The sequence below is a fragment of the Mycteria americana genome, chromosome 2, assembly GCF_035582795.1.
Source record: "Mycteria americana isolate JAX WOST 10 ecotype Jacksonville Zoo and Gardens chromosome 2, USCA_MyAme_1.0, whole genome shotgun sequence".
Lineage (NCBI taxonomy): Eukaryota > Metazoa > Chordata > Aves > Ciconiiformes > Ciconiidae > Mycteria > Mycteria americana.
Genome location: NC_134366.1, coordinates 27087750 through 27106360, shown reverse-complemented (window position 1 = coordinate 27106360; position 18611 = coordinate 27087750). Strand labels below are relative to the sequence as shown.

Genomic DNA, 18611 nt, shown 5'->3' with positions numbered 1-18611 from the left:
TTAAATATAGGCAGTTCCTTTTAATTTCATGTTAGGTTGCTCTATAATTTGAGATAAGGAGGAAAGGCAGCCTTAACTTGCATCCCACAAATTAAAAAGGTTTTGAAAAAGCAATTCTGGTCACAATGGTGTGCAACTTTTGGCAGTGAAGAAAGCCAAATACTGACTACATAGGATAATCATTCTAAAGAGGTCTGGAAAGAGCAATGACTTAGCATCATGACTGGACACAGAACTCAACATGTATATTTTAAATACTTGGTTTTCACTGAACTGGCAATGAACTCTGTGCAATTAATCACCCTCCTTATGTGTGTACTAATTCACACATACAACATAAGCACAATATTCACAAAGAAATTCAACCACTTAAGGAAGTTCTATTACCAGCATACTTTTAAGAATCCCATTTGATGCTGTTTTGTAAATAAAAATAAACCAGAAACACTCTCAGTGGTCTAAATCACATACCATCACCCATCTCTACTTTCTAAAGGTTTATAAACACTATGGGGAGCGAGGACATTTAAGCACCATTACAAGAGGCTGTATTACATTCATAGACCCTTTGTAAGCATTATGTTTCCCAGGGAAAATCATCTGTCAAAACAAAAATTAAGCACGCTGGAAAAACATCACAATTTTACCACCCATCTGCTATAATGTTTACCTGCCTAGCACTGTACCGTTCTCTGTTAGAAGTAGAGAGTGAGGAACTCAGTATGAGCTTTAAAAACACAAAACGGGAGGTGCAAAAAAAAAAAGTAAATGCAACACAATGTGAATACCAGAGCAGCTGACTAAGCCAATGGAAATCAATTATCTTAACAAAAAACAAACAAACAAAAAAACCCCCACCCATCTTCTAAACACAAACAAACTGCAAATACATTTGTCCTGCCAAAGAGAACAGCTCAAAACCATTTAGAACCATATGTTGAGTCCGAAAATCCATTACAATTTGCCAACAGATGATGATAAATTTGGAACCCCTCGATTTTATTACTTGTGGAGTAATTTAGGGGCCAAGAGAGGAGAAAATTGTTTTTACACGCAGCTTTTCAGAAATGCTTTAAGACAATTCTGTTGAAAGTTGATCTATGTTATGTACAGACATTGCCAACAAGCATTTATTTCAACTCAAGATTACTCAAAAACCCTGTTTTCATTAATGCAATTAGTTTGACAGAAGAATACTAGATCTGAAAAAGTGTATTTCAACCTCTTAAACCTGAGTTACTACTTAACTTTCATGGCCCCCCTTCTCCTCTTCCTTTTGCTATTCTTATTTAAGAGAAATACATATAGGAAAACTAAATCAACTCATACTCTCTAGGCTCCAAACCATCACCCTCCATCTGCAGACTGCTCCTTTGCTCCCCACTTTCTGCCACTACTTTTAGGTACTTCATGTTATCTTTCCTCCCTTTCAGAATACTGCTGGAAAAAGAGTACAGAATCTATTCAAAACATAATAGGATTCATGTCCCAGTGATAATGATGCTCCCAGTGCTTATTCCCCTTACTGCTGAACTAATCAGCCTTTTCTTACTCCTGCATTCAAATCCATTCTGTTGCCACTCATTTTTCTGGGGATTACATATTAGGTAGTATTTTAAGTAGAGAGATCTCCTCTGTATTCTCATTCTGTGTGTACAGTGATACTTGGAAATGAATAATGTTTCTACCTACCGTGTCATTTCGGCCAAAAAACGTATAGACTGCATACAGATAGTAATCGAAGAGCTGGGACATGAAGTGGATCACATCAAATGCAATTGGTTTCAGAATATTCATCATCTGCATATATTTCCCTTAAAAATTAAATACAGAAGATCAGTTTCCTCAGCATAAGTGCTATAAAGACAGCACCTTGAATATTGATTAAGAACAACTTAGTAATATTTTAGAGATTGGGATGTTTAAAAACAAAGCTAAATATGACTAAGACACGACGAATGCCTCAAGACTTCTCCAAATGTGGATGTCAATCCATACCAAAATATCTTGAAACATTCTTGGCCTTCTGGTACCAAATTCAAAATACACAACTTTCTGGATCCTCTACAAGTTTCAGCTTCATTTAGCCAAAAAATAATAATCCCCTAAAGTAGTCTCTAGCAAACGATATATAGAGCCACTGAAGATTTTATACATTAGTGTGTGTTTATATATGCACATACAGGTATTTTTCAAGCAATATAAAGGCACAGTACAAAAATGATATGCCCAAGATTGGATTTCATCCAACAGTTCTAGGAATAATGTGTTTCACATTAGCAACATAGCATTTCCTGCTCTCCTTCCTTTTTATCCTTGGGTAAGAAACACAAATAGTTTTAAGATGTATGTTTGAAATGTTTCTAGAGGGATAGACTGACAGAAAAGGAGGATGCTGGGACTCTGGCACATCCAGGGAGAATAATAATTCCTTCCCTTCCTTCCTGTTCTCTTGTTACGCATTTGACTTGGGAAAATAAAATTTAAAAAAATTAAAAAAAAAAACTCAGGACATTCATCTATATGTTAGCTGAGTCAAGCTGATCATAGGGTTTGGACTCAGAAAGAAATTTTTCCCTACAGGTCTAGTTCGCAGAGCCTATAGTTTTTAGTTATTTTGTTTTCCAGCATAGGGCATGGCTCTTTTCATACAAGAGTCATACAAGAAGCATACTTAATGAAAACCCCAACATTGCAGATACCTTACATTTCCTGCTGGCTAGCTCAAAAATTACATACTGCTTGCCCTATTAGCATCTTAAAAACACAAAGAATATATAATAAGCTTTGGGTTATTACAGTAACAGACAGCAATTTTTGAACCAAAATGTAAATGCAGTCCACCCAGCATGTAGGATATAGCAGATAATTTAACAAATTGTCATATTCCAGACATGTTTTGATGTGAGAGGTTGGAAAAAATTACATGAGGGTGCTAAAATAATTTCTTTTTCCTGTAGTTTGCACCACTGTTTTTCAAGTTAATGCTGTGCCCAGCAAAGTAATTTACTAATCAATACAGAAAATATTGTTTTATGCAGAGAAACTGAGTAACAAAGAAACAAAATTAGCTGTTAGTATCAGGGGGAGTTATTTCAATGTTTTTAAGCAATTACTTGTGTAGGTCAGTAAAGATAACATTAATTTGACAAATACATGATACAGCTACATACATGGTAAGATGATATAGCAGTACGGTAAGAATCAAGCAATAACCTGACATTGCTACTTCCCAGGTTTCTATCTAGCTTAGACTTCCTGCTTGAATACTATGCATCTGTGTCCCAATTCGCTAACACACACAAGCATATATTTTGTTATTTTTGGAGATTTGACACAGGTTGCAATACTTAATATTTGGCAGTTTAGCCCAATTGTTAATTCTATGCTTAATTATCAATGTTTTGATCTACAGCATTATGAGCAAACTGAAAAGCAGACTTGAAAAATTCTATTTGTCTTCCAAAACGGAAAACCAAATGCAGCTAATTCTAGCACAGACCAACGTGGAAATTTTGAGATGTTTGGGAAAGGATGGTACCCTGATCAAAGCAGCTGTCACCTCCATATGTGCTATCTGAATATTATGTATTGCCACAGGCTGATTTTTTCCACTTACTCTGTGATAAACACATTTTTAAACTTGCCTGCAATCCATACACTATATAAGGGTGATGTGTCACATTCTGGACAGTTAGATTTCCAAATATCTGTGCAGTTAGCATAAATATTCAAGGTAATCTCTCAGGCAGTATCTTATGCTTTTCCAAGGGGCTATACACTATACACTGCCCAAGTATTGTCCCTATAAAGATCTTCTGATGCCAAGAACATTTCTCTATTACTACATCACTCAGCATCTTGACACAACAAGTGTTCCAAGAACATTTCCTCCTAGTTGCTCTAACAGGATGCCAACTTTTAACTTCTATACATTGTTACCTAGTTGCACTAAAGTTCCTATTTTGGGTGAAAAGGGGTGTATGAGAACATTTCCAAACAGCACTAACAGCCCAAACCCATGCCGTGCTAGAAACTTCCAGAAATACTTGAAAACACTGCTTAGAGTTTCAACAACTCAAAATAGCTTGACTTTCCAGAGGCTCTCCGTTAGTAGCTGAAACTGCTGAATATTTGACACGTTTCTTTTGAAGTATTATTTCCAACACTTCTTTTGTCCTTAAAGACAGTAAGTAGAGAGTACTCTCTATCAGACTAATCTATATAAAACTGATCACTAAAACCAAAACGGTAAATAAATACACAACCTCCTGAATAATACATGTCCGAGGTTTAGTATATCTATGGTCATTAGTAAAATAATTTCCTAGGGAGCCTCACAATTCCAAATACGCAGCTTCCTATGACATACATTAGGAGCTAAAATGCCACTTTGAAGGAAAAAGTGAAAAGCCCATTGTAATTATATAATTTTGAAAGACTGTATGATTTGCATTTTTTTTCAGTCCCATGAGGTTCTATGCTATGTGACCAATCCCTTACTTCAGCTACAAGATTTCTGCTGTGAGATTAGTCATCACCATTATTATTTCCTTAAAAGTTAATGGGTTTTAAACCAAGAAAAAACTAAGAGTTTCTTCCCCAAAATCATTCACAACAAAAGCAAAAATGAGGCAAAAAAAGGCATTAAAAAAACCCAACCTAAGCAATAGTTTAATGGGTATTTCTTAAGTCAGAATGATATTAATTAAAATAAGAAGTCACCCAAGCAATATACACAATGGCATAGTCATTAATTATTCTTGTTGATGTATAGAACCTAGGTCAAAATATTCCCTACAGATTTAACACAGGTTAATTCTTCCTTTACATTTTAGGTCAACACGCAATGGCTTGATAGGAAAAAATTAATCTTGTAAATTAATGTAATGGTTACTTTATAATGGAAACATAGAAATAATTACCTGGCTTATAAACTTGAGGGAAAACCAGATAAATTGAACCATTCACTTGAAATTCAAATTAAACAACGTTATAGCAGCTCTCACTTCAGTTATATATAGCAACTCATTTATGTAGTTTATATATATTAAGCTACACTTTGTTTTATTCATCCAGCCTCCATATAAAGCATACAACACCCAGAAATAGTTCAAAATGGGTTATGAGTACTGTTATACCCATTCAGTGAGTACTACTACTTGCGTAACATCCCTTCCTAAAAAGTGAGGCAACAATTTCTGTTACTTGATTGGGCAATTTAAATTTGCATCTTCATCTCACTCCAGACTTCCCTTTTTAAACCTAGTTTCCTTTATGATTTGTTTTTAACTAAGGTCAGGGAGCTGATCTAGATCTGCCAAAAGTCATGCTGATGCAACATACAGGAGGCAGGAATATCAGTGACAAAATGTAGCAAGGACAAAAACTGCTTAAGTACTCACATTACTGCTACCAAAACAAACATCTCTTAAAATAGAGCCTTATTTGTGAGGAATGGAACTTTAAAAGAGTACAGGCTTTCCGTAGATAGGAGATATCTAGAGTGTCCCCTGTACTACGTTAGGCTCCTGCTTGTTTTTTGAGGTGCCACATCTCTGGTCTTGCATATGCAATTCACTTTGTCCAACTTTATCTAGAAACTAGACCCTTAGCCCATACCAGTTGCCTAGATCTCCTGTGCAGAGGGCAAGCAGCTCCAGAAGAAAAGTGCTAAGATATCTATGTGATGACATGCAGGCAAAGACATCCAGGACAGCCAAACTCTACCATCTTCTGGAGTTAACTACAGTTCTCCACTGATAATGAAGGGATCCTAGACAACCATTTTAGTTATACTCCTTGGAATTAGTGTTAAGTACCATGGCATTTTCCAAGCCAAAAATCTGAGACAGTGCAAGACAGACTTGAGCCTTTCATGGCATTAGCAGAGACTGCTGTTAAAAGACAGGCACGGTCCATGGCATTCCTGTCTGCAGGGAGATAATCCAGGGGACTGGATCAAACCTGGATCTCCCACAACCTAGTATCACGCCTAGCCAAATCTGCCTGGCAACAACGTGTTTATCTTCACGTTTTATAGGGATGTTTCAAGAGATAAGAAGGGAGACAAGAAGGGAAGAAAAACTAATAAATCAGATAGTCTGGCTAAATAGTGGTATCTTATTTGTTTCTTGTTTCTGTAGCCATTAACCCTTAGTTAAAGAAATGTGTCTGATGTCCCTGGGGATGCTGCCTGGAAGAAGTGAATGAAATATCTGTATGTTAAGGCCAAAAGCCATGACAAAAGATGAAGGCATTTTCAACTTCTGTGGCAGAGGTGTAAAATGCAGTTTACGTCTAACAGAAACAAGGTGCAAAAAAACCTGATTCATTTATGATACTGAAAGTGTTAAATCCCTGACAGTCCCTGACTGAGACCTTACTGTGGTACAGAGACTTGCATTTTCTTAGTTTCACTTGCATCCTTGTTCTCTTTTGTTCTCTTCCCCTGCAAAGACAGTTTTACTTATCTGCTGTGCAGAGTTGATGATAGGACATTTCCTGTAACTTCTTACCTGATAGAACTAAACAGGCCTTGAGCAAGCTCGTTAGGCTTCCTAATTAAATCACCGATAACAGGAACTCAGGACTTTCTGCCGAAGATAAGCACCAAAGAACTAGTTTAAATCGACCTCCTTGTAATATTCCGAGGCCGAAGGACTGATGAGCTAACTCAATGACTATATATGGACAAAGGAAGTCCAAAGTTCAACTAGCGGACAATGTGAGGAAGACTATAGAAGACCACCGGGAGGGTGAAAAGACCCTAACCCTAATTTTACTGCGCATGCTTGGACTATGTAAATGAATTCCGGTAACTCATCACCATAAAACTGCCCTTTTCAGGAAATCTGATGAATATGTATGGTATTTCTGTATATGAACTGATGTGTTGTGCTAACCTGGCGGAGCGCTTGTGGCGGAGCGATCCCCAGCGTTGCCCAGTGCTGCAATAAAGAATACCTGCTTAATAGTCATCCCAACTATTGAGTCCTGATTTTGGCTCCTCACGGCAACAATATCAAATGGTAGGTATTCCTCAAAAAAGATACAAATTAAGGTGAAAGTGAGGTGGGGTTGTTGTATATTAGAAACATGAGAAACTGCAAAGAAACTAGAAGGGAAGAATGACTAGGACAAGGACAAAGGGGAAAACCAGACCTATTCACTCAGAAAGTTACATTAAGACCCAGAAGTGCCAAAAGTCTTTCCAAAACTAAATTTTCCAAAGATGGTAAAAATCAGGAGTTTTCCAACTACAGAAGACTAACAAAAGCAAACCAAACCAGAGGGACGTGACAGGACAGAAATTGTAGACAAACAAGACACCCCAAAAGCAAGAATGAATAGCTTGCCTTGGTTTTTATTGGGGACAATGACACTGACAGTGAGTAAAATGAGGACAAGGGGAACAGGGTGACTAATAGAACCGAACTGGCCACTATCAGCCGCACTGAGAATGAGCTGGAAAAGATCTTAAAATAGTCAAGCTACAGGAGCAAAGGAATCAGGACATAATAAAAAATGGCCATGAAATCACTAGTCTGGTAATCAGTGTAATAACCTGTATGTGCAATAAGCAGTCAAGGCATGGGCTGTACTGCTACGACTGAAAAACAGCAAATAAAAACACATTCAAGAAGAGGGAAAATAGTCATCCAAGCAACTATTGATCCACTGCTTTAATTTGTAGGATGCAGGACTTCAAGTTTTGAAGAAAGTATGGAAGTGACTGAAGCAGAAAGATGGAGGCAAAATTAAGATTTAGTCAAAGTATTAATTTAACAATGTTACACAGTAAACAAGTGAAGCTAGAGTTTTTTAAATGAGTAAGGGTTTAATAAAAGAGAAGACAGAATGGAGTGTGTTGAAAAGGGAGGTATCTGGAAAAGCTACTAGTGGAGATCCCAGCAACTGGCCTCTTTAATATTTTCATTAATGACTCTGGCACAAAAATAAGAGTGTGATAATGGAAAAAATAAGGAGGTACCATCAAAACAGAAAAGGATTGACATAATGTACAGGAGGAACTGGAGGACCTTGATGACTGCTGTAATAAAAATTGGATGAAATTCAGTAGTACAAAATGTAAAGCCATGTATTTGGGGACCAATTAATTAAAAACATGCATCTTTCTACTATAAACTAGAAGCTCATCCCCTGGAAAAAACTGGGAAAGTGAAGGACCTGCTGGCTATACAAGCTCATTACAGATGGACTGAACCGCCAGTACAAGGAAGCTGTGAGAAATACAAAGAAGTGCAAAAGGAAGGCAACTTGTGACCAGGATGCTGCGATACAACAGTGACGCAATGCAGTGAGATCTCATGCAAAGTATTGCACATGATTTTGGTAAGTCTATAACAAGAGCAGAAAAAGAACTGATAAGAAAGTAGGGGACTTAAGCTTCTTGCGGAGAAATACAGAAGATACAAAAAAGCTTGGCACGTTTAGTTTAGCAAATCAAAGACTGAGAAGAAACAGGATCGCTTTCTGGAAAAACAGCAGGGCAGTATGCAAAGAACAAGACAACCTGTTAAACCTAAAAGTTTATTTTGGCATAAGATCAAGTGGGCAGAAAATAAGTGGATAATTTTTTTTTGTTTTAACCATGAAGTTGATAAGGTTTCTGAAATAGAATTCCTATTAGATAGAGCGGTGGGAACAAAACATGTATTCTTAAGCTGGAGCTCAAAACAAGCATGTTTACAGGCTAAATGACATGCCTTCCTGTAGCAGGGGCTGCAGGAGGTCCCTTTAGAATTCCACGCTCCAAATAACACTACTATCAGTCATTACAGAAACAATATAAAACACCCCCAACAGAAGAAATATTGAAAATTAAGTGTAATTCCAGAAGGGGGAAAAAGCATATATGCGAGCTTTGCAAATAATGTTTAAGTTTGGGGTTATGGCCAGAATCCACAAATATAAAGACTCCTTATGTAAAATTGGAAAACTAGAACTACAGCTCCACCTACTCTTACATGGTGTTAGGGTAGGGGCAGAGGCTGGGGGAAGACAGAGTGGTTTGCATGAAAGTGCCATGGTGACTTGTAGATTCAATCCTAACTTTTCTTAGAGCAAAACCTTATGCTAGAAGGTAGCAAACAAATCTCTCCAACCTAACTCACAGATCAATACCAGAAAAGTTATGACAGAATAATCTCAATTCTTATTTCAGGTCTATATTGTAGACGCTCCAAGAGGAAAAAAACTGCAAAAAAGGTTTAGAAAATTTATTTCTGATTTATATGCTGCCCTCTAAGACAGCAAAAGGTACTAACCAGCTGTTGGAGTAGTCTCTTTTTAAAACAGCTTATTCTGAAGTACTACAATCATTTCCAAGCACATAAACACTGAAGACAAACTTCATTAACGTAACATGTACAGAATTCCTCTCTCTTCTGCCTAACCTGATAAATTTAGGTAGTTACTTCCCATTCTCTATAAATAAAATGAAAGTCAGTAGCAATAAATTGCTATCATACAATTATCTAGATAATCAAATGCAAGTCACAATCGCAAAAAATCAATCCCATTACACCTAGAACTGGAGGGGAGCGTTTTCATCAAAAACTTTTGCCTAGAAAGGACCTCCAAAGGTCATCTAGTGCAACCTCCTTCTCAGAGCAGGTCTAAGGAGATGAGGTTGCTCAGGGGCTTGTCCAGTTGCAGCTTGATCACCTCCGAGGATAGAGATTCCCTCTAACTCCCAGGGAATTACTAGGATGCATTCCAATTACTGAAATAACCAGTATGTGAGGGCACTTTTCTTCTAGTTGTCTACCATGTAGTAAAAATAGTTATTCTGGGTGTGATAATCTGAGTAATGAAAGGGCAAAACCCCCCCAATCTTTACATTCTTACTTTTGTAACTATACTACCTTAAAATGAAGCATTTAATCCACCAAGACACATTAGCAACATAAAACATAATCTATTTCCTTTCTATCTCCACTGTTTTTACACATTCAATATTTTAGACAAATAATCCACCATTACTGGTTAAAATCAATATATGCATGCAGATTAATTTTCAAAATAAAAATAATTCACAAGATATAACCAAATTTGGCTATTTAATTAAAAATATTTTGGTTTAGTGCTTTATTTCTATTTTATTAACATTTTCAAAGACGGAAATAGAGCCTAACTAGGTATATTTTTAAAAGCCTTAGAATTCATTTAACATATTTGCTATAATCCATAGGTTTGCATTAAAATAAAAAAAGACATATAAAAAATTACAATTGTTCTACGTACCAACAAGCCTTATTACATTCAGCGTAGTGTTTGTTAGGATAGGTGCATTCACTTTATTGAGGTTATAATCTGATCTCTTTCTGCTTCTCAGAGTTTCTCGAGAAATACTGTAAAGAAAACAAAAGAAAATACACTGAATGTGACTGCCTATTATATTCAAGGACATACAAATAAAAGTTAGTACAAAAGAAATCCTTCTTCCCCCCTTCTTTCACATGACAGTATGTCTTCCAGAGCAGTATTTTATTTATGCCAAAGCATAACTGGGTTAGGATTTTAACATTTAAAGAGAGAAGCCTGGCCTAATTTACATAAAATTGTGCTAGAGAAAGGAGTTTCTGAGTTGTAGTCCAAGGCTTGAGTTCTGCAGGCCTCTGCCTGACCTCAGCAATCATTTTAACCACTCTTGACTCAAGTTCATAGTTTATGAAGAAAATGAAAACAACGTAAGTCAGAACAAAACAGGGCAGACTAGTAAGCTACAGCTGAAAATTACTATCTGGAAATGGAAACAATTTTGAGGAAGATGAAACTAAAAAGACATTAAATTTTTCATAAATTGTAATCCTGCGAGAAGCAGGGAGTTGGACTCAATGATCCTTATGGATCCCTTCCAACTCAAGATATTCTATGATTCCGTAAGAGAAACCTTCTGCCAGTTGTCATACCTCAAAATTATATTCTTCCAAAAATTCAGAATGCTTCAATTTCATAGCACAAAGCTATGGACAGTGACTGTGGTTTGTTCCAGTAATTTTTTATCAATACCTCCATCACCTCTTTGAAATGCAGTAGTTTATGTGATGTATCTTATGAAATCATGTTAACAATATTTTATCCTAAAGAGTTATTTTGTAGAAAAACATTCCTCTGCTTTAACCCAAGTGATGGCTTTCTAGTTCTCCTGCAACCCTCTACATACAAATAATGTTAGCCTGCTTCACAAAGTCTGAATGGACAACTAAGTAGTACAGCGTCCTAGACAGAAATTTGTATTTCAGATCCTTTTAAAGGCTACAGAGTTGGCTTTTGTTTATAAGAATAAATAAATAAATAAATAAAATATATATTCATCAAAATATAATATGCATATTCATGTATATATATATGTGTGTGTGTGTGTATTCTTAAAGAAAAAGAGAATTTAAAATTCCAAATGACTGCCTTCAAGCTTCGGAAGAATTTAATTTTTTTTTTAATCTGTAAAAGTTTACTTTTGTTCTGCAAAAGCAGAAGCCCAAGCCTCAAGCCATTTGTCTGCAAACAACTGCTTTTGACACAACAGAAATTATACGTATGCACAACAGCAGCTGTAGAAGAACCTTCAGTTAACATCTAATGCTTGCTAATAATTTTTCCACTACCTGCTTCAGAGAGCCTTTATTCTCCTTCAAAATCTTGCTTTCCAGAGTTTCTTTCTGCAATAATAATGAAAAGTTTAACGTTCCTCCCCCTTCCAGAGATCTAAATGCTGAGCCTTTCTAACTGTGCAGGTAGCATAAAGATTATTCGATTACTATTCCATTCTCGTAGAGTATAGATTAAACAGAAAAAGAACTAATTAGAGTACTGAGATGAAAAGCATGTAAATGAGACCAAAGACTCACACAGCCTACTTACCTTTTCACAGGGGCATCTCCTGTTTGCTCATCCACATAATCTCTTTTCAACTCTTCAGGAACATCACTGTCACTATCATACTCTTGATATGCACTTTTTTCTTGTTCATCTGATTCATACTGATTAAAAAAAAAAAAAAAGAATAAATGACTGCCATTATTTTCCTTATAATATTGTCACTCATTTAACATAGCATTTTGCTCAATTCTTGGCTTTTACCTCAATCAGGATACAAATAACTTTGCTGGTTGAAAGGCTGCTGACAATGTTCATTAAAAATGCAGCAGGCAAATTACACAAAGCCATTCATAAGTGCATTTCTAAACAAACTTCTATTCTCAAATGTTGATTAAGAGTAAATATTTGTATCATCCTATTTCTCCCAGCTACTGATAATTTTTTTTTGCTTTCTTGTTGCTGTATCAAGTACCCATGTATCCGAGCTTTTATTATTTGCTTTACAATCTGAAAAAACAGTAATAAAACCTCAAAATGTATCCATACGGTGGCAATAAACCAAAAAAACCTGGCACCACAAAATTCTTATTTATTAGTGCAAGAAGGACTAAACTATTGCTTCACAAAAATACTTATTTATATTGTCCACATTTATTTAAAAAAACAACACCAAAAAACCAACTTGCAGTTGTTTGTAAAATTGATTTTAGTACACTCCAAAAGACATTTCTACTAGAGAGTCCTTCAACCACTTCATCTGTTAGACACCAATGCAATTTTGACTAAGCACAAACATTTCAAGAAAACAATAAGCAGTCAAATGCTACTACAAAAATATAAGTATTTCTCATGGCTACTATTACCATGTAATTTTTTTTCTCACTAATTTTTCTGCACTTATTTTCTTTAACTGTATGCTGTTCTGCCTACATCACAGCAAGAAGAGTAGCTTTCTATACATATCTGTATGCTCTGTACATATAAACTTTGCACTGTACATGGAACAAACAAAAATTGCAGAGCAAGCAAGGAACAGGATTCTGCAACCCAAATTGATATACCTTTCCTCATAGCGGAAAATAAAAACTACAACAAAACCCAAAACCACAGCACACTATATTATTCTAAGAAACACTCAAATGATATAACTCAACACTATCAGTGGAGTAAATCAGTGGGGGCTAGATTAAAAGCCTTTTCTTTTCTTTTTCCTCTTGCTTTCTCAGAAAACTTCATTAGGTGTTTGGGGCATGCTTGGATTTATTTGTGTGTCTTGGTTCTTGGTTTTGTTTTGAAACATACACCATCCTTTATCTAGTTAAAGGCACAAGATCCTGATATTTGAAATATTTATCTAATTATCGGTGAAACAATTCCTCTTTGATGGAAGAAAGCCTCATGCACCATTTGCTTCATTTGTCACAAATGCCACAAATTATTCCAGAATAACCCTATGAAAAATGTGAACGCATAGATAAATTAACCACGTACACCTGCCTTGAGACGTGCCTTCTTATACTGAGGAACAACATTTGATGTTAACTGCATCTTTTGAAAAATGAGAAGCTTAAGTTGTTACAGACAACTACTGCCTCCAATCACTTAGCTGCATTTTTAATTTTTTGAAACTGTTTCACTCTGTTCAATTGTTCAATTGCATTTCAAAGATTGCAAGAGAATTATTTTCAATTCAAGGATGGAAGGTTCAAGCCTAACAAGTGATGTCTGGAAAAAATGAGCAACACAGGCTACACCATATATAATACAAAATAGGGTTTCTATGGTAGACATGTATCATTATTGCTAGAGTATGAGTTATATGGAGAAATACTATTCACAAACACAGATAATAAATGCTTTTTATAATTATGAAGCCACACACACATATTAGAAGTGTACAGTTGGGATGTTTATTTTTAAAAAAACACCTGAAGTTTGCAATCTTTTTTCACTCTAATTAAAAACAGTTTTTAACGTCAATTTCTTTTTCCAGTGTTCTAGGTTGCTCTGTAGTATAGGTGCTTTAGACACTTCACAAATAATGAAATAAATTTTTTCACAAGGTGAATTTCTTAACCCAGAGAGGATTAAAGGAAAACAAATACTTGATGCCCTGTGATATAACTCTCTTTTTCTGAATAGCTACAGAACTATCACAGCATTAAGCATACCCATCAGGCTCCAGAATGCACTGGCACTTGAAGAGATATGTCATGGTTTAGCCCCAGCCGGCAGCTAAGCACCACGCAACCGCTCGCTCACTCCCCCCCCCCCCCCCCCCCCCCCGGCGTGGGATGGGGGAGAGAATCGGAAGAGCAAAAGTAAGAAAACTCGTGGGCTGAGATAAGAACAGTTTAATAATTGGAACAAAATAATAGTAATAATAATAATTAATTATAATGAGAAGGAAAACAACGAGAGAGAGAGAGAGAGAGAAAGGAACAAAACCCAAGGGAGGGAAAAAAAGGGGGGGGGGGAATGATAATAATAATAATAATTTAAAAAAAAAAAAAAAAAAAAGATACAACTGCTCACCACCCGCCAACCAACGCCCAGCCAGTCCCCGAGCAGTGATCCCTACCCCCCGGCCAACTCCCCCAGTTTATATACTGGGCATGACACCATATGGTATGGAATAGCCCTTTGGTCAGTTTGGATCAACTGTCCTGGCTGTGCCCCCTCCCAGCTTCTCGGGCACCTGGCAGAGCATGGGGAGCTGAAGGAGGAAAAAAAAAGTCCTTGACCAATGTAAACACCGCTTAGCGACAGCCAAAACATCTGCGTGCTATCAGTATTATTCTCATACTGAAATCCAAAGCACAGCACTATACCAGCTACTAGGAAGAAAATTAACTCTATCCCAGCCAAAACCAGGACAAGACACCACAATACTTTTCTTTTTAACGCGTACACTGCTCTGAAGCCATTTTATCCAAGGAGTCAATAATGACACACATGACAAAGACATTCTGGTTCCAGGATCCTTAAGAAATGGCAGGGTTTTAAAGGATACGACCACTCTCCAGAGCAGAAAATCAAGATACACACACTAAGGTAATGCCAGTCTCTCAATCATCCAAAATGCACTAAGAAATACATTTTTTTCAGTGATGCATGGCAACTCTTGGCCTCAGCCCCAAGCTATGGAGGTTTTTAAAGCCTAGCACTATGAAAGCAGTATATTATAAAAGCAGGAAGCCCACAGTACAAACAAATTCAAAGCAAAACCAGCTCAGATAGAAAAAAGAATGTAGTATGAGACACAGACTAAGAAGAAATGTTCTGACCATCAGTATTCACAGACAAAACTTCTGCCTCATGAACATTTCAGAAAAAGGAAAGCTATAATGAAAGCAGCTCAGTTTATTTCAAAAATGAGCTGAGTTCAGACTTGATTAAGGACAACGAGAGTCATAGTTTAACTAACTTGGGTGGAACATTAGCATGGAGAACTACCACCACTTATCATGCATTAATATATAATAAATGACATGCTGATTCAATTAAAATCCAGTGATAGTAAAATGATAAATAGACTACAAATTGTTAACTACAATTCATATTGATATATGAATCGGACAGTTGACACATTAACTGTCTTAACATCATAAATTAAGAGAATTTTAAGAAAATTTTTCTTTACATGGAAAAATACTTTAAGTCTCCTCAACCTAATGCTATGAATGAGCTGGAAAAGTTATTTAATGAGATAAAAATATATGCATTTTAAAGTAGGCAGAAAGTAACTCTCAAATATTAAATAGTGACCTCAACCTGAAGAGACCTTATAAATCCATTTTGAATATGCACAGTCTGCAGTAAAATTTTAAAGTGCTAAAAGGAATTCAGATATCTTGTAGCAATCATCAGTTCACAAGTGTTTATGCAATCAGCCCAAACAAACCCATAGGACAGTGGTAAGATTCATCAAGTTGAAGAGTGTTACGAAACTGTAAGTTAACTGTATCACAACAAAGATATTTTAGGGAGCTACAGAAAAGGGACATAAAGCATCTCACTGAAGCTCAAGATACAGAGCTGAGGCCCGTTTTCAGTTGTCCAGAACTGCAACAACTAAGCAGTTAAAAAGACTTTAAAATTCTCAAAAGAAATCCTGACAGTTCTTACCATCCTACAGATCATTTGACAAATAAATCAGTTGCTTATGTCCTTGTCATGCCATTTCTTGAAATATCTGGAAACATGTCTGCATCCTCTGGAAACAAAATTTTGCAACCTCCATCCAAAATAATTTCAATTTTAAGTGCTAAAATGTGCCTCCACCTTAACTGGTCAGTCAAGAAACTGAAACGTAAAACCTTTGTAAAAAAATTTATCTCACATTACCTAAGCAAGTTATTTCTGTTTCTATGTAAAGGATAACTGAATAGGTATAACTTTTTTTTTTTTTTTTTTAAGTAAGAGTTCTTTCTACATGTCAGCACTTTGGAACAGCCGGTAATGGGCAGAGGAGATGAAAAATGTGAAAAGGGAAGGTAGGATGGTCACCTGGAGGGTATACTCACTTGGGTCACAAGAAACCTTGGTTCTAATACCAGCCAGGTTAAATGTCCTGTACAACTACTGACCAGTTAATTAACCTACCCTGTGCCTCAATTCTCTATGTAAATATGCATAATACTTCCCTGGCTCACAAAGATTTTGGAAAGGATTTTATCCTTCCAGTGACTGAGTTAACAGCCAAATACACTGATGAAAAGGAAGTAAGTGCCTCCTTAGTATTGTTGAACACCTTCATCTGCACTCTCAGTATGATTCTTCAGATTTATTTAACATATTTCCATATTAAAAGCAGTTAGTTCTCATTTTCCAATGCCTTAAGCTCAAGTTATCATATGGAATAAACCTGTTTATATACAGCGTTGCTAGAAACACATCAAACAAAGGAAGTATTCACCACAACTGATTTCCACAAGGAGGGAAGAAAAATCAAAAGCATCATCCTCCATAATCAATTTTAAATTACAGTGAACAAACTGAAACTTAACATCTTAGTTTAAAAAAAACATTAGTTCTATACACTATTCCCAAGTTCTCCAAATACCACTACATTTAAGGTTAGAAAAACCCTGTTTTCTAATATGAATGACTGTGTATCTAACCTATATTTCACAAGAAAAATGCATAATAAATCATATCATTGGTATTTTACTTTTTCCACACAGAACATTCTGTCCCTCTGGTATCAAAGGAAAGCCAAAATTCATTATAGTTCTTCAACAGGCACAAAATCAGATTTTATCAATTTAAAATATATTAAGGTTTCACTAATAAAGAACACTAAATTGGCACACAGCTTTGAAAAATAGGACAGTGCAGCCAGCCTTGAAAGTCCCTGACAATGTGCAAGCCTACCAAATGGAACACTGTTCAAAATTAAAGACAGGGAAACCACAACATGGACTTTGCTACACGTGTAACCCATCAGCCTACCGGTAATTCATGGGATCACGACTCCCTCTAGCCTGTTTCACAAAGTAAGTTTCACACAGCCTGCCACTGCTGAACCGTTGAGGCAGCCACTCTCAGCCCCACCAGAGAAGGCATACAGCGTCCTGACAGTGATTTACTAGAACCCCATCTCCGCCACGGTGCTTGCAGCGATAGCAGCACCTATGTGCAGAGCATGAGCGATCTTTTACTAACTAACTAATGCTTACTGTCTTAAGTAGCTTCAGCTCTGGCAGGGACTGAGCCTCACACACCTTCAAAAAATAAGCAGTGAACAACCAGTATGAAAACAGTAACATCTGCATACAGAGACTTTTTCCAATGGCTAGAGACAAATTCAAAATAAAAAGCCATTTTTACCCAGGATGATTAGATGGTCAAATTCATTGACTCCCTGTGGTAATAAGGCAACAGAGATAACAGATAACTTGCATAATGATATTACTCCATTACAATAAGAACGTGGTTCTGGGGCGGGGGTGGCTTCTTTGCCTTTTTCTCTAGAGAATTCTGGAACAAATAGAAGAAAACCATCCCACACATTTACGTTTTGTAACTCATGCAGGTTACAAAATGTTCCAGTAAGACTCCTAGGACCGATTACCTCTCACGAGCCCACAGTGTCTGTGCTAACCACTACCAGAAGCAGGATGCTGTAAGAGAACCACCACTGGTCTCGCATAATATGACAATTCCCATGTAACTATCACTATCATGCAGAGTTTGTACTGAAGCACTGTATTTGTATAGGAAGCTAAAGCCTTTTTTTTTTTTGCTTTTAAGCTTTATTACTTCTCCAAATAGGTTCATCATTGGAGAAAAGGGGAAAAAAATAATATACAACTGAAGACAGAAGAGGGTACTACTGATAGCAGTCTGCTTGGCAGCAGTATGACGCTTCAGGCTGGCAAAAGCCAACAAAACAGTATCTCTAATATGTTCATCAGCATTTGCTACCTAATTTTTTTCATCAAATGATTCCATGATTATAGAAGCAAAAGGTTAGTGCAGAAGAAGTCGATGTCATTTAAATTTTACTTGAGCTAGGAGAAACAGATTCTGAAGGGTAAAATGTTAAAACTGGAAAGAACAAAGCAGCCCTGTTCTAACTTGTGTGCAAAGTTTTCATATCTCATACAAGTGTGCAGATAGAAAGAAAAATTCCTCAACATATCCACAGTCAAGAAATGAGGACAATTCTAGCCTTCTACAAGTATAAGTATTCTGCTTTCAAGTCACTGCACAACACTATGGGGACAGTGTATGCACTAGTTTGCTAGCAGCGACCTGCA

General features: G+C 36.5%; 1 protein-coding gene across 3 annotated transcripts in view; it reads right to left on the bottom strand.

The window, feature by feature from the left end:
* The window catches only part of VPS50 (VPS50 subunit of EARP/GARPII complex), a 103720-nt gene that overhangs the window by 25444 nt on the left and 59665 nt on the right, over nucleotides 1-18611 (bottom strand). For all 3 annotated transcript variants that reach the window (XM_075492827.1, XM_075492825.1, XM_075492826.1), the window contains 3 exons: nucleotides 11890-12008; nucleotides 10270-10376; nucleotides 1693-1814 (listed from right to left, as the gene is read on the bottom strand). In XM_075492827.1, coding sequence (XP_075348942.1) covers nucleotides 1693-1814; nucleotides 10270-10376; nucleotides 11890-12008 — 348 coding nt within the window. The remainder of the gene's footprint in view (nucleotides 1-1692; nucleotides 1815-10269; nucleotides 10377-11889; nucleotides 12009-18611) is intronic.